At 49.3% G+C, this 15,977-nt stretch overlaps 1 protein-coding gene across 5 annotated transcripts in view; it reads left to right on the forward strand.

The window, feature by feature from the left end:
• The window catches only part of PTDSS1 (phosphatidylserine synthase 1), a 67,991-nt gene extending 55,427 nt beyond the window's left edge, over positions 1–12,564 (forward strand). For 3 of the 5 annotated variants that reach the window (XM_073794602.1, XM_073794605.1, XM_073794604.1), the window contains 3 exons: positions 6,193–6,261; positions 7,002–7,071; positions 10,740–12,564. In XM_073794602.1, the coding sequence (XP_073650703.1) occupies positions 6,193–6,261; positions 7,002–7,071; positions 10,740–10,909 (309 nt within the window). In that variant the 3' untranslated portion in view covers positions 10,910–12,564. Of the gene's footprint in view, positions 1–6,192; positions 6,262–7,001; positions 7,072–8,893; positions 10,000–10,739 lie in introns of those variants that run through there. The other 2 variants (XM_073794603.1, XM_019925101.3) reach the window with 2 other exon arrangements.
• The last annotated feature ends 3,413 nt before the right edge of the window (positions 12,565–15,977 follow it).

The raw sequence follows: 15,977 nt of genomic DNA on the forward strand, positions 1-15,977 counted from the left end.
CTTGTTAGAGCTGCCCTGGTGCCGGAGCCACACAGGTAGGTGATAGTGAAGATTTATTCATGCTTACTAGGTGCCAGACACTGTTTGAAGCACTTTTCATGAATTGCATATTTGATCTTTACACTTTGAGGGGAGGTACTTTATTATCCCTCTTTTATAGATAAAGGCGCAGAGAGGTTCACTCACTTACCTAAGGTCACACAGGTAGCATGTGGCAGAGCCAGGACTCAAACCCAGATAGTCTGGCTGGAGATTTCCTGCTCCCCCTCCACAGGTGTCCCCCTTCGGAGGATCTCCAAGTCCACGTGGGAATTACACAAGCAAACTACTTATATTGCAAACATCATAAAAGATGTTTGGGTTGTAGTGAGGTAGATGGACCTAGAATCTGTCATATAGAGTGAGGTAAGTCAGAAAGAGAAAAACAAACACCATATGCTAACACGTATATGTGGAATTTAAAAAAGCGGTACTGATGAACCTAGTGACAGGGAATAAAGAGGCAGACGTAGAGAACAGACTTGAGGACACGGGGAGGGGAAAGGGTAAGCTGGGATGAAGTGAGAGAGTGGCATGGACATATATACGCTACCAAATGTGAAATGGATAGCTAGTGGGAAGCAGCCACATAGCACAGGGAGATCAGCTCTGTGCTTTGTGACCACCTAGAGGGGTGGGATAGGGAGGGTGGGAGGGAGATGCAAGAGGGACGAGATATGTGGATATATGTGTATGTATAGCTGATTCACTTTGTTATATTCACATTTTTATAAAGCAGAAACTAGCACACCATTGTAAAGCAATTATACACCAATAAAGGTGTGCAAAAAACAAAAAGAAAGATGTGTGTGCACGGAGCTAGAGGAGCCCTAGAGAGAGCAGCAGACAAGCTGGAGTGAAGCTCCTGGAGGTGATGTGTGCTCAGGATCACAAAGGATCACCGTGAACGGCTCCCCCATCCCTCAGGTGCCCCAGCCTAAGACCCAGGCGGCTGCTTCCTCTCCTCTGTCAGCCCCCATGTCAGCCCTCCGGCTCTATTCATTCACCCGGGTGGCCCAGCTCCAGCCCCTCCTCTCTGTTCCCACTGCCTCTGCCCTCTAGACACCCATTTTCTCCATCCTGCCCTTCACCTCCATTCCCTACACTGCTGCCGGAGTGATCTTCCATAATTCCGATCGGAACCCCTTTGCCCTGCGTAGAATCATTTTCCCTATCGTTGGGGCCTAGAGGGCCTAACAGTACAGCATCTCCCCCCACCAGGTTCAGATCAATTAGAGATAGTCAGGATGGACGAAGGCTATGGAGGCAGAACGGCAGCTTTACTACTGAGAGTCCACATTTTTCGGTATTAGCTTCAGGTGCGTGCCAACAAGGGGCTTCGGATTAGTGAACCCCAGAAGCAGACACGCTTCCTCTGCAGCCCCAGGAAGCAGGGCGCCCACATTGCGCTGGTGGCCTCGCACCCAGAGGGAAAGAAGGGAGACGCCCAGCTTCCTTGTCTGTTATTCCCTAGTCCGTTAAGATACTCGCACCTCCCTGGGGAAGGGGCGAGGGGTGAGGGAAAGCAGGAGTGTTATACCAGGGAAGCCCCCTCCGTGTAGACAGAAACAGCAAGAAGGAACAGCATCCCCACCACAGACCTACCAGCTGAGACAGGAAGTCGTGCTTGTGTGTTTAGGGCCGTCATTCTGGATCGTTCACCACACCCACCGCCTGTACCCCGTGCTCGGGCTCCGCCAAACTATTCCTAGATACCTCAACCCACCATCCTTCCAGAGTCGTCTTGCCTTCACCCAGGAGGCTTCCTCTGCCCGATCTGCGTGCTTTTCCCTGCGTTCTCTACCTGGTGAATCTTAATGCCAAGACCAAACTTAAATCCGTGTCCTGCATGCAATACGCTCTCACCTGCGAGGCAGACTAGACGACCCCTCCTCGGGGGACCAGCCGCATTTGGTACGTGTTTCTTTTAGTTCTAGCGCCAGTGTGATGTAACTTGGGGTATTTATATCGGTCTCCTCCACATGGTACTTCCTGCTCACAGAGAATAAGTTTCCATTGTCCTTTTGTCCCCACGGACGCTAGCACAGGAAACACTCGGCACACGCAGGGAGGAGAAAGGACTGAGGTCAAGGGACAAAGACCGGGACACACAGAGGCAGGTTGAGAGACAAGCACGTCCCAAGACTCAAAGCCAGGCCCGTGCCAGCGTCACAAGAGGACGGCGACCTGTTTGGGGAGCAAGAAGAAGAGCGAGTTGGAGGCAGAGGGGGTCGTCTGCGTAGGATGGGCTCTGTGTGTCTTGGTTGGAGATTCGAAGGTTTTTCAGAGGAAAGACTGTCTCACGGGGCAGCTGGAGGGTGGGAGAGTATGGGGGGGGGCGGATTGGAGAAGGGCTGAGCCTGAGGGTGTTGGAGGGACCTCAGTGAGAACCTATCCAAGGCAGCGGCATTGAAGATGCAGAGAAAGGGCTGGATCTGAGAGCTACAGAGCCCAACTCGATAGACGATGTCCCCTTCTGAGAGCTGGGAAGGGCAACTCCAGGCTTTCCTGTTTGTGCCACTGGTGGCTTTTGGTGCTAGTAACAGGTTGGAGGATATCAGAGAAGCCCCTCGAAAGGAGATGAGTTAGGTGTGAGGGACTCTTAGATTTTACAGGTGAAGGTGTCTTGTGTCATTGGAAATTCTGGTCTGTCCAGTAGCACTGGAAAGACTCGGTCGGCGCTGGAGGTGAAAGAGGTGGGAGGCACCTGTGTGTAGGGTACGGTTGGAGCCGTTGGGTCGGTAAGAGTCGGGGGACATAGTGTGGGAAGGAGAAGCTGGCTGAGAATGGCGTCTGGGGAGCAGCCACATTTTAGAGGCCAGGCCAAGGACAAGAAACGGCCACAGGAAAGAGGACTTTGAAGATAAGCAGAATCCCCCAGTTGGTGTTAGCAGTGATGAACGCCATGGAGGGGGACCTGGCCTGAAAAGAGGCCTTTGGCTGGGATGATTAGGGGTCCCCACTGCCTTGCACATTTACCAGTTAGAGAAAAAGAGTGGAAATAAGGTCCTGGCACATTTTTATAATCATGGCCTTTATTAGAGATCAACATTGGTCTCAATCTTAGGAGTGAGGCAAACATTATTGAGTAAGAGAGCGTTGAGTTACGCCAGGCCTCCACACTAAGAGAAACAAAGCCCCCAATTATTTGCCTTGCCTGGTAGGAGAACGTACACAGAATCTGAGATCAGTGTGGAAGTAAAGCTCCCAGATGCTGGTTAATAAGCTGCCCCCGCACCAGTTGTCTGATCAGTCGGGGTGAATTTGAGCACACCTTACCATAGCGTGGAAGCCACACCGGGGGTGGGGGGGGGGGGTGTGCTGCCTTGGCTCTCAGCCCTCACGTTTCTCTTTCTTTCTTCCTTTTATTTAAACAGAATCCATACAACTGTCATTTTAAATCCAGGCCTTGACATTTTAAGTGGGTGCTTGCCTAGATTTCCACAGGTGTGATTGCAAACCCATAAATTACACGCTTTTGTCTCCTGGGACAAGTGTATAAAAGGGGCCTCTTGTACCCAGGTGAAGTGGTAAACTTGGCAGCTGCGGCAGGCCCTTTGCCTGGCGATCGTGATGATAAGCATCTGTCTCCCAGCACCTGCCAGTGTTTGCCTGCCCCGCTGCAAAGCCAGCTCTGCTCAGCTGTCTGCTGCTGGAGCAGCCCCAGCTGCCCGCCTGCCCTCCCAGGGGAAGGGAGGAAGCTGGGGGACGAAGAGGAAGAGCCCCACACGCCTGCCCTCTGGTGGGCGGGTTGCACAGTGACAGCCAGCCCAGCCCTGACTGCTCCCATGGTCTAGCGGCGCGGCGCTGCCCCCACCCCCCACCCCCGCCACCGCACAGCCACCGACTGGTCCACGGAGGTGGAACCTGTCCTCCCTGCCCTCCCTGTGAAACCTAGGCCGACCTGTTCTGCTCTTTGTCAAGGAGCTGACATATACATAGGTTTACACACTGCGGATGCTCTAGTCTTCCCACTCTTGCCATGCTGTGAAAATCGTACATTTAATCGTGGTTGTATATTAGAAATCTGAACAAGTACTGGAATATGTTAAAGATTAGAAGTAGTTTTCATTCTATAATTTGAACATATTCATTCATTGCCTAATTTTTTGATGGGGGGGATATGAGCTTTTTAAAAAAAATTCCTAATTTACACCAGTTTGTATATGGATTTAATATAAAATGAACTAGTGGGTCTTCTTATATTTCATGTTACCTCTCCACCATGCCGCTAGTCACACTTCACTGATGTAGAAGGAGAATGGCCAGCTGGAGCGCTTGGACTCCTTTCTTTCTTGAGACTTAAGGTGACTCTGTGCGCCCAGCAGACACTCAGTGAACGTCACTGACCTGAGGAACTGGGCCAGGGCTGGACCACAAGCTGCGGTGATGAGAACGCACAGCCCAGCCTTCCCTGCAGTCCTGGCTCTACCCTCCAGGCTGTGGGCTGTGCAGAGGGATGGGATGGGACTGGCTTTTCCCATGATGCTTTGCTTCCTCCAGGAATGGATGAGTGGACAGATCAATAGAGATATAAAGATGTGTAGGCATAAAATCAGTATTTATCTCGATGGCCATCCCTGAAATGTGATCCAGGGATATAAAGAGACCTGTGTTCTGGCTTCAGTCTTGCCACACTCTAGCTGTGTGTCTTTGAGAAGGCAGTCGCCTCTGAGCCTTCATTCCCCTGCTGTGAAATGAGGGGAATTGAAAATAACGATCTCTGAGGCAATGCCTCTAGATCTAAAGTTATGATTCTGAGAAAGAATTAAAATTATTCAAGAAGGGAAGAGTCCATCATGATTTCACAACTGTTCCCATGACTGGGTCAAGGTGACAGGTCCCCAAGAGGAAATGCAGTGGAAGAGATGGAGGTTAGGAATCCTTGAAGAGGATTCACTGTCAATGGGTTCCTAAATCAAGGAATTCTGAAGAAATGTCATGGCAGGACGGGCAGTTTGGTTTGGTTGAGTTTTGGTGATCCACTTACAGTCGCGAGGGGAAGGGGAGGCCTGGCTGGAGGACCTGGCCCAACACACTGCTTAGTCCAGACAGCCAGGAAGTTTTCCCCAACTTGTAGTTTTTTGACACATTTTTAAACTTTGGATTCTTAGGTGCTGTTTTTTTCCTTAATTTAGGGTGCAGGGGGCCAGTGGGGCACACATGGGGGGAAGCGGAGGTGATCCTGGCCTCTGGGTACCCGTGGACCACGCCCTTCTCTTTTCACACCAGGGCTCACAAGACATTTTTATTTTCGCTTTACTTTCCTATCTACTTAACTGAGAAAAACAAAAGCAACCAGAACTGGGGTCAGAGCCGGGCCACTGAGACTAAAAAGCAGCGCCAAGCCCAGGGCAGCGGTGTCCTGCTGGGGTCTGCCACCTACACGTGGGTGTGTGTCCTCAATGCCCTCCGGCACCACTGTGACCCCAGACTGAATGAAACTGCGTTTTCATTCAGAAATCCTCTTCCCCTCAGAAGCTGACAAGCTAAGTCCTTTTTTTTTTTTTTTTTTTTTTTTTGTGGTACGCGGGCCTCTCACTGTTGTGGCCTCTCCCGCTGCGGAGCACAGGCTCCAGACGCGCAGGCTCAGCGGCCATGGCTCACGGGCCCAGCTGCTCCGCAACATGTGGGATCCTCCCGGACCGGGACACGAACCCGTGTCCCCTGCATCGGCAGGCGGACTCTCAAAACACTGCGCCACCAGGGAAGCCCAAGCTAAGTCCTTTTAACTCTTTCCAGTGATGGGCGGCAGGGTGCAGAGGATAGGCTGTGAAAATCAGGCCAAAAAGAAAAAAAAGAAATACAATGTAGAGTCCTATCCGTCCTCTTAGGCAGAACCTGCAAAGCTGTTCAGAAAATGCATCCCACCTGATCCCACATCTAGAAATGATCTTCACTCTGACAGTGGAGTCACAGTGGTAACTGTGGCCTCATCGGAACTCTTCTTGCCGAAAGCTTTAGGGGTGCTGCCCCCCGGGGTTCACCTCTGTCGCATCCAGCCATTCTGTAACCGGCATCCCGGGAGAGAAGGCAGAAATGCGTCGAGCCATCGTGTATGAATTCCCATTGAAACCCTGAAGTTCCGGGAAGTGGAATTCTTTGGTGCACCCTCACTTATAAAATGGTTTTGTGCTTGTTTTTCTCTTCCAGGCGTTCACTACCTTCCTGTGTCTGTACGGCATGGTTTGGTATGCAGAGCACTATGGTCACCGAGAAAAGGTATAGAATGGAAGGTGGAGATGGCCTTTTATTTAAACTAACCACGTCCTGCTTAGCGCTTTAGCCCAGAGCACATGCACGTGAGGATGTAGCATGTACGGCACAGTGAGAGCCGGGTGTCAGCCTCCCTGCTTTAGAAACGTAGCCAGTGCAGAATTCACTTCCTGTCAGTTGCCATCCTTACGTGTGACTGCCCTGTTCAATAGGTCAGGACTTTTATCCTCATTTCTTAAGGGGGTTAAAGCTTAATTATTTGTTTATATATACATATTTTTTTTTAAATTGCATGTCAAGCCCCAGAGCAGTTTTTGAAAAGCTAGGTCTTTCACTCTGTCCAGGCCTCTACCTGTATCCCAGCCTCGGGCTCCCATCCGGAAACTCCTGCCCTGCCCACTTCATAGTAGATGAAGATTAAGGTAGAGGATAGATGTGAGTGGGCTTAAAATGCTGTAGCAGTCTTGTCAACTGTAATTATTTTTAAGTAAAAATAACCGCTTTCATCCTTTATTCATACTTTTAGTCTAAGGAGCTAAAGGCGCTTCCTAGAAGATGTAATCTGCATCCCCTGGGATATAGCCTTGATCTTATAGCTGAGAGCATAAGCGTGAGGTGATCCTGCACTTGCTGGCGGGGATCCCCAGCCTGGGAGAGGCCAGGGTTGAGCAGCCTCGCTTGTTTGCTGGTCCCCCTCCTCCCGGGAGCACTTGAAATTCCACCACTAAGCCTGCCTCTCTCCCTAGACCTACTCAGAGTGTGAAGATGGTACCTACAGCCCTGACATCTCCTGGCCTCACGGGAAAGGTACAAAAGGTATCTCTCTCTTGCTCTTTGTTAAAAACGCTCCTGGGTCCTCTCCCTCCCAAAGCCCAGTAAAGGGATTTAGCATCAGTATTTATCTTCCGAATGTTGATAAATATATGCCCTGAAGGGTCTCAAACCTACTCATCGCGCGTCTCCTGTTACTTATTAAGAAACATGCAAAGTGCTCACAGGTTCTGCCCAAGAAACTTGCTTCATAGGAAGAGGTGCCACGTGGTTCTGCCTTTTCTGAGACAGGAAAACGTAACAAGATCCCACTGTCTCAAGCATCCTGATGGGGATGTTCCTCCTCTTGGCTTTCACCGTGAGTGAAAAGCGTTAGGAAGAGCTGTGTGCCAGGAGGAGAAAGCTTTCCGAAGAGGTGGATCGACTTAATCGTGTTCATTCAAGAGATAGGCCAGCACGAGGGGGATCTCAACAGTGTAGTCAGGGATCTCCCACTGGCCTCTCTCCGAGGAGCATTTTGGAAAGATTTGGGGCCACCTGGTTATCTTAAAGAATTTGACTCGTAGAACAATGACCCACTGGATAGTAATTCCATGTCAGTTATGAGCTGATTTTGGGCTTGACTGAAGGAAGAGAACTGAATGTCAGGGACCGTGAATTTTAACCCACAGAATTGCTCGGAGAAGCGGGGACAAGGGAGGGGAAAACACTGCTGAGGCAGTTGCTCTCCTGAGTTCTTTTGGGGTGAAGCTCATCACAGCTGTCCCCAGCACTACCGAGTGCTGGTCACCCTGAGATGATTTCTCCTGAATCAGCAGCCTGTTATGGAATGCTGATGGAGGTAGGCACAGGGGTTCCCCTGGGCTCCCTTATCCAGAACCATCCTAGAGATCAGTCCATGGCAATTCCGGGTTCTCCACTGAAAAGACTAAAAGAAACAAGCAATGGTAGAGATATAGTTAAATGAAAGGCAGACAGCTTAAAAAAAAAAAATCTGGGCCCTGGAGCAGAGAACCTTTTGGCTTAGCTGCTAAGCCAGAGATTTGCCATGTTCTCAGCCCGAGGGCAGAGCCAGCCTAATGCCAGAAAGTTCCGATGACCTTCCAGGCCTTACACACCCCTACCCGGAATGCCCACCCTCACCCCACCACTGCCCTGGCTCCACCCTCCACCTGGCTGATGCCTGATGATTGCCCAGCACTCAGCCACTGTAGACGTCTTTCTCTAAGCTCCCACACAAATGATAGAGCGTGACAGACGACACCGCCCCTGCAGACCGTGAGCTGCTTGAGGGCATGTGGCATCTTCAGTCTATGGCTCCGGGGCTGCCTGTCATGAGCAGCAGATTTGTAAAGGTGGCTTCCAGATCCAACCATTGAGGGCATGTAATATCTTTGATCTTTGCCAAGTCAAGAATCCATTCCCATTTAGGGATTTAGAAACAATGGTGTGTAGCAGGTCAAGGTGTGGACACCTAGCTGATGCGTCCTTTGATTGCTAAGGTAGACTCGACACCCATGTGGTTTGTTTTCATTGTCCCTCCTTTGTGCTTCGATGTTATTTGTGCTCTCGCTTCTGGTCCCCATCACCATGACCACGATCCGCCCTACGGTGTGAACGTAAACGTCCTCAGGACGCTCCCGTCTTTGTGGAGCCATGGCTTGCACACCCTGGCCCCAGCTGTGCTAGCTCAGTGCCGGGGCTTCTGTGCCTTGATTCATTAACGAGGCCACTAGATGGCGCACAAGGACCAGTGGAGGAGCGGTGGGGCGGCCCGGACAGGGAGAACCAGAATCAGAGGCTTCAGAAGCCCCGAGCCGGGAGCCCACAGCGCACGGTGACGGTGTGTCCCGATTCCTTTGGCCAGGTTCTGAAGATGGCCCACCCAAGCATCCAGGCAACAGCGAGAGCCATTCTTCCAGAAGAAGGAATCGACATTCCAAGTCAAAAGTCACCAACGGAGTTGGAAAGAAATGAAGGACCCTGGTTAATCAAAGATGTTCCAGGGAGTGCCTCAAACCAGGAGGGGACGGAATCGGCTGGACCTCCCTGCGGGGAGGTCAAAACGCATAGCGTGAACGGGAAGGAGTGGGGGCTGGGAGGGGTCATTATTTGAGAGCACAAGTCTTGTTGCCCACAGACCCGGCCACACGGGGCAGACCACTGCTGGGGGCCCTTCGCCACTTGGGTGTCTCTTGTAACTTCAGCACTTGGCACGTGGTCACCGGTAGCAGGACCGTGCTCAAAGGAGAGGGTAGCTATTTACTCAGTTGCCAGAAGCAGTTCTGTGCTTGCGTGCGTGTGTTGTGGATGCAGTTTAAACATCTTCACTCAGGCAGGGCGCCAACCAGACGGCTGATGGACTGGTCACCAGGTTTTATTTTTCTGAATCTGCCTTTCCGTTTGACTGACTGGTTTAAGTCCAGGCCACTTACCTGTCTTTTATTTTGTTGTTTCTTATTTTTTATGTCAGGATGCTTACAAGCCTTCAGAAGCCACCTCTGAGGTTGAACTGGGGGAGGTTTCTCTATTTTTTCCTAGAGAAAAAAAGGGGGGGAGAGTTTGTGTTACACTTCAGCAGCCTTCTCCTCTTTTTAGGACCTGAAACTACACAGCGGTGGGTGGAAACCAGGCTGAGGAAAGGTTAGCTACCCACGTAGGATCCTGGGCTTCAGATCGGAACCTTTTTGTTCCCTTTCCAATGTCGCTTGTCCAGACTTATCCACAGTGCACAGGCGTGGACCTGCCGAGAGGCAGTGCTCACCGCAGCCCCTCCCCCCCAGGTGCCTTTTCCATTTTGTTTGTTTTCCTTCCGTGGTGTGTTGCTGACATTGTCTTTCAGTCCCGTGTGAGGTGCTGGTGAGTATTCCCTTTCATCCATCCGTGCCATGCTCTAGAACATTGACCCTGATATTCACCACCTCTGATGGATCCCTGTTTTAAATAAAACGGTTCACGTTAAAGCCCATCAAATTCTGTCTCTGTAAAGTGCTCGTTTCTTTGCCTCTTATTGGTATTTTCCACTATTTGTAAGCAATCACCGTATTTTTCAAGTGACTTTAGGGTAATAAGAATGTGTATGTGTTTCACGTAGTGAGAAGAAAAGAGAAGAAAATGTGTACTTAGAGGGCTTACAGACACATATGTCCCTTTTCCTAACCTTCCCAAGTGATCAAGAGGAAATGAACAAGATAGTCATTGTTTTCTTACTAGGGTAATGGTTACATCAACCAAGCTGGATTTTTTTTCTCTAGCAAGTGGCCGGTACCCAGTTGATTTTCCTACAGATATAAACTTGCTGCAAGCAACCCTTTTGTTCCCTCATTTCACAGAGCACAAAGGTTTCGATGTCTTTTCCCCCCTTTAAGGAAGTCTTTACCCATAGCAGTGTCATGTTTTTCTTTTCCTGCAAAAGAATCCCAGGGTGAAGGAGTTAAGTGAGTCACGCAAAGCGAGGATCACCTGCTGTGCTCATTGCCAGCAGAGAAGTGTCGCCAGTCACCGGGCTGGTGCGCCGGGTTGTTCCGGCCCTGCGGTCCCAACAGCGGCCCCATGCTTCCCGTGATAGTCCTGAAGAGAGGCAGAGGTGCTTGTCCCATAGACCCCCGCACTCTTTTATCACCCATCAGAGAGGCCTTTCTTAAACAGGGGTACAATGTAAAATTTGTTTGACTTTGAAAGTAGGTGAGTTTGTTTCGTTTTGCTTCTCCGAGCACGTCTGTGCATCACGGACATCGTGTACGTCGTCGGCCTCAACTCCACTTCCTCGTGCTGGGCCACCTCCCTGAGTGTCTCCAAGTTCGTTTTCTGGCGCTTTAACCCTCCTCTGATCAATAGCCGGGTGCAGCTGAAGAAGACGTTTCCTTCTCCAAGGCCGGCCTAGGAGAGGCCCCCGCCCACCTGCGATGACTTGGATTTCCTTGGGTCACGTGAGAGCAGAGTGCACGTGAGACAGTCTCTCCTCAGTGGCTTTGTACGGAACGGCCGGGAAAGTCCTCAGCTGCTTTCCGTGTTCTTTCTTTGAGTTTAATCTTTTCTTTTTCCCTTTCAGTAAGAGCTCTTGACTACAGCGTTTCCAAAACTAGTGCTTTCCTTGACCAGCCAGATTCACGGCTGCCATTTCCTCCTGGAAACTGTGCTGCTGGGTTTGGTCTACTTTTTCCACTCATTTCTATGCAAATGGGCTTTACGTTGATGAAATGTAAAATTTTCCTTGTCACCTATGTTTACTAAAGATCGCCTTTAATCCCTTTAATCAGAGTTGTCATTTAGTATCAGAAACGATTTGAATGCAAGTGATCTCACATTTGCCATTTACAAACTGCCCTCTTAAAAGGCACCATTGTTTAGGACGTAATACGCGAAGAATTCTTTACGTATATTTCTCTGTATGTAGCATGGCATGGAGTGTTGAGTACTTTTTCTTTTTTGTCATTCTTGGTCTTTCCGTGGCCTTTCCCTGCCTTGCTTGTGTCTGTTTTCACCATTTGTAAAAGCCTTGGCCAAACTGCTCCCATAGCAATGCTAGGACACTTCATTGACCTGTTTTAAGCATTTTGATGATAAAAGACATCCTATAAATGCCAGTCTTATTTTCACCATGACTGCTTCTGTAGTGAGCTCATGAGTAAAGTACTCACCTAGGAGAAATAAAATTCTTTACCAAATACATCAGGTTCAGCCCTATTGGTCTCCCCTCTGAAGCCGCTCTGCATCATCTCTAAGTGATACCTCTTTTTGTCAGGGGTCTCCTTGTGGAATTGGACCCTTGGGTTGCCTTATTTGTTGATAATAGTGCAGTTACTCAGGCCCTTACGGGGGGAGCTAAATGCAGGGTGGAAAAGAAAAAATTTAACCATTGGAAACCAGAGGAGGTGAGCACTTTAAACAGGGGGGATTAATTTGTGTGCTCTGTGCTCTTTTAATTATGCGTAGGGTTACCCGCGTGTTCACCAGGTGGGCTTCACTTACAGTGTTCTTATTGCTATGAAAACCAGGTATCCCCCAGGTAGGTAATTGCAAATCCTCAATGTATTTCCCACTTTTATGATTGAAATCAAGATGTGAGGAGAACCAAGACTTCTGTTCATCAGTGTTTCATTACAGGTGCATCTCTTGCCTTCATCGTGCATGTACATTGCAAGGGTTATATTTGAGATTTGGTTCTTTGTGAGTTTCAGCATTAGTAATGGCTACGACCGATGGGCTTCAGAGTCTGGTTGCTAGCCCATAATAGATTTTTACAACATTTCACTTTATAACATTTTATTCTAAACCTGATGCTAGGACTATCACAGGTGAAGGTTACAAATTTTTTTAATTTAACTCTGGTATTACCTTTGATGCAATAAATACCTACAGCTTTTTTATTTTGCTGTCTTCTGTGAATTTAGAGGAATTATTTATTAATGTCTACCAAAGAAGGGGGAAAGTAGTTGGATGTGTATATTTTTGGTTTTTGTTTTTTTAGTGTGTGGGAATGCTGAAATGTAAAATTTTCCTTGTCACCTATGTTTACTAAAGATCGCCTTTAATCCCTTTGAGAAATTCATCTGCAATTTTGTCTACCTTGACGTTACCTTTCTTCCATCCTCTTCGCGTAAACCCAGTGAGGACAGAAACATCATTCAGAAAATAGAATTTGCCTGAGAGTTTTGCTTTCCCAGCTGATGGCAACCAACTACCCAACCTACTTAGCCATTCTGGGCTCATGCTTGAACCTCCTGTGCCCCAGGTGTTCATTTTGTTTGCTTGTTTTGTTACTGGAATGCTCTGAAAACGTTCTCCAAGGGCCTGCAAGTTGTGGGCGCCCATATGCCCCAAATGGCAGGAAGGTTTGCTCCGATGTGCCTGGCCTCCACACGGTCTCCCCAGGGCCTCAGATACCAGTGTTCCCGTGTACCCCTTTTCTGGACACTGAGTAAAGGGGACTCGTGTGGCTCTACAACACAGGAAATAAGGTTTGTTTGCCTTTAAAAGAAAAGCAGATAAACCTGAGACCAAAGACCTAAAATATTGCATTCTCATGTCTGAAGTATACATATTATAGCCTTGATTACAGTGTCAAATTGCGGACAGGATTTATGTTCCAATCCATACTGGAAAATCTGGACTGTTAACCTTCTTGTTCCCACTTGCCTGACTCGGTCTCATAAATCCAACTACATATTCACGGGCTGATTAGGTATTTTATGGATGCAACCTGGGAGAAGCTTATGACGATCCCCAGGTTTCAAAATGTTGAGAATCCTCTACCTTCTCTTAGACTGTGTGAAATCCAGGCCAAGAGCAAGGGGATGCGTTCACTAGGGCCACCGCTAACAAATCTTCCAAAGGCATTTGAAGGACTGGGATCCTTCGCGAGACCTCTGGATGGGGCTCTTGGAAACCCCTCCTTCCCTCGAGTCTCCCTAGTGGCCACCGCAGCACTCAGCTGGCTTTGCTGGAGAGCCGTGTGCCAGAGCAGCACTTCTAATTCCAGGGGAAGGGGGTCCCTGTGACACCCCCCCACACACCCACCCCTGTGACGTATGTGTGTTCTTCAGTCCTGTGAGTTTGCTGTCAATCCCTGTTCTCCTGGGTCATGAGGCTTGAGTACTTGACGCAAGAGTACACAGCCACTAGGGGGCGTCAGATCAACCCAGAGGCTTACGCTCTTTCTCCGACTCCAGGCTCCTTGTCTTAATTCTTGGGCACATGTCTTCAGCCACATTCCCGGACCCGAGCCTCCATCTGTCCCGCTGCCCTGCTCCCAGACAGCCTCGACAAATGGCTTATGAAGAGCCCCTGGGGGCGCCCACGGCTTTGCCTCCCCTACCCCGGTGCTCGCTTTATAGCGATGGCCAAACCTCCAGGCCACCGCAGATGTTGATCCTTGGTGTGATTTCAGCTGGTTGCACGCTCGGTGGAAGGAATAACCGGTGTCTCACGCTCCTTGAAGCAGGGTCCCATCTCTCTCCATTTGGGTTCTTTTCCTGATGTTTTCGTGCGTTCTGCAAACTGTCAGAGGGCAATTCCTCCTGCCCGTAGCAGCTCCCTCTACCCTCAGGAATCTGATTTACGATCCGGCGAGGCCATAAACCTCTGCTCTTCACTTCTGAAAAACAGCAAAGTATGGGAAAGAATGTAAATTATAAATACTGAATTCCTATGGTCAGCAATAATGTAACGGCCTGGGTTGTTGTGTTTTGTGTTTTTTTCTTTAAATATGGTATCCATATGGCTCTAATTTCTAAGGGGCCTGCGTTCCCCCCTGCCACCATCACCATATTTATAAGGAGAACAGATAACAGTGAAATATCCCACTGGGTTAGAGTGTTTTTTTCCAAAATGAGAAATAGCATTTTCTGATGGCTCATTGGCCCAGGATTGAAATGCCTCTCTTCACAGAGAGGGATAGATGACAGTGACACCTCCACAGTCATCAGCCTGCCGATCTGGTCGCTCTGCTATAAACCAACCCCTGGTGGTGTCACTTAGCAAACCCCACCCCCAATTTTGACTTTCCAGGCGGAGGTTTTTTCTGTAAGATGTTTTGAAATTCTCTTCCTGTCCCTCTTAGCAGTCAAGGTCTGCTCACTCACTGGGAACAGACTTCTTACTTCTACTTGCACCGCTGCTGCAAACCGTGAAAACAGCTGCAAACTCGTCCTGAAGACCGAACGGCGGCCGGGTTTGAATTTTCACTCGTGGGGTGGGTCAGCGCCAGGCTTAGACTTCACACGCAGGGCAGAAGCAGCTGCTTGCTCCTCTGACGCTTGAAGGAGCCGCTGGTCACCAGGTGAATTCCTGCTGCCCTTCTCTGACCACAGAATCCAGTACCTGAGATCATTCTGCCAGTCTTCAGCATTTTTGCCCTTAAACCCAACCTCGTCCCAGTTCAGAATGATGGCTGAAAGCTGCAAAAACACCCAGGGTCCCAAGCTACTGTGAGAACGGCCCAAGTCTGCCAGAGCATCTATTAAAATTGATGGGTTTGTGTTTTTCTTCGTGTGGTCAGGAAGTGTGCTGACAGCAAAGGAGGGTGCGTGAGAACATGATGCTTGAGATCACAGGCGTGTCCACCCATAGAAATATATAGGCTGACAAGCACCTATTCACTCCCACGCTCGCCTCCATGTCTTCCTGTCATTTTCTTTGGACCACATTTGATTCACAAAATGCCAGGCTCGGCTTCAGCATGGGACCAGCCAGACCACACGGAGGGCGTGGAGGAGAGGGCCAAGGTTCTCAGAAATCTCTCAGTGCATGTTGTGTACGTTTTGACTGTCAGGATAACCTCAGCTGCAGGTCCCTTCCTCAAAATCGTGTCTCTGCCAGAAGGTTCTGTGTATGTACATCTAAGGAATTTCAAGAGAAGGTGAAGATAAGCCCGGCGGTGATGGCCATAGAATATGTACACAACTGATGGGTAATTTTATGTGTCAACTTGACTGGACTAAGGGATGTCCAAACAGCTAGTAAAGCATTATTTCCGGATGTGTCAGTGAGGGTGTCTCCGAAGGAGATCGGCATTTGAGTCAGTAGACAGAGTAAAGCAGATTGCCCTCCCCAGTGTGGGCAGGCCTCATCCAATCTATTGAGGGCCTGAATAGAACAAAAATGCAGAGGAAGGGTGAATCTGTTCTCTCTCTGCTTGATCTGAGACATCCCTCTTCTCCTCTTGGACGTTGTTGCCCCTGGTTCTCAGCTTTCAAAACTCAGACTAGGACTCAAACTCCCCCTTTGCCCCACTACACACACACAGTTAAGCCTTTGGACTTGGACTGAATCACAGCGCCCGCTCTCTTGGTTCTCTAGCTTGCAGACAGCAGGTTGTGGGACTTCTAGGCCTCCATAGCTGTGAAAGACAATTCCTATAATAGCTCTCCTCATATGTATAGATGTGTGTGTGTGTGTGTGTGTGTGTGTGTGTATCTCTCCTGTTGGTTCTGTTTCTCTGGAGAACCCTG

The sequence above is a fragment of the Tursiops truncatus genome, chromosome 17, assembly GCF_011762595.2.
Source record: "Tursiops truncatus isolate mTurTru1 chromosome 17, mTurTru1.mat.Y, whole genome shotgun sequence".
NCBI lineage: Eukaryota > Metazoa > Chordata > Mammalia > Artiodactyla > Delphinidae > Tursiops > Tursiops truncatus.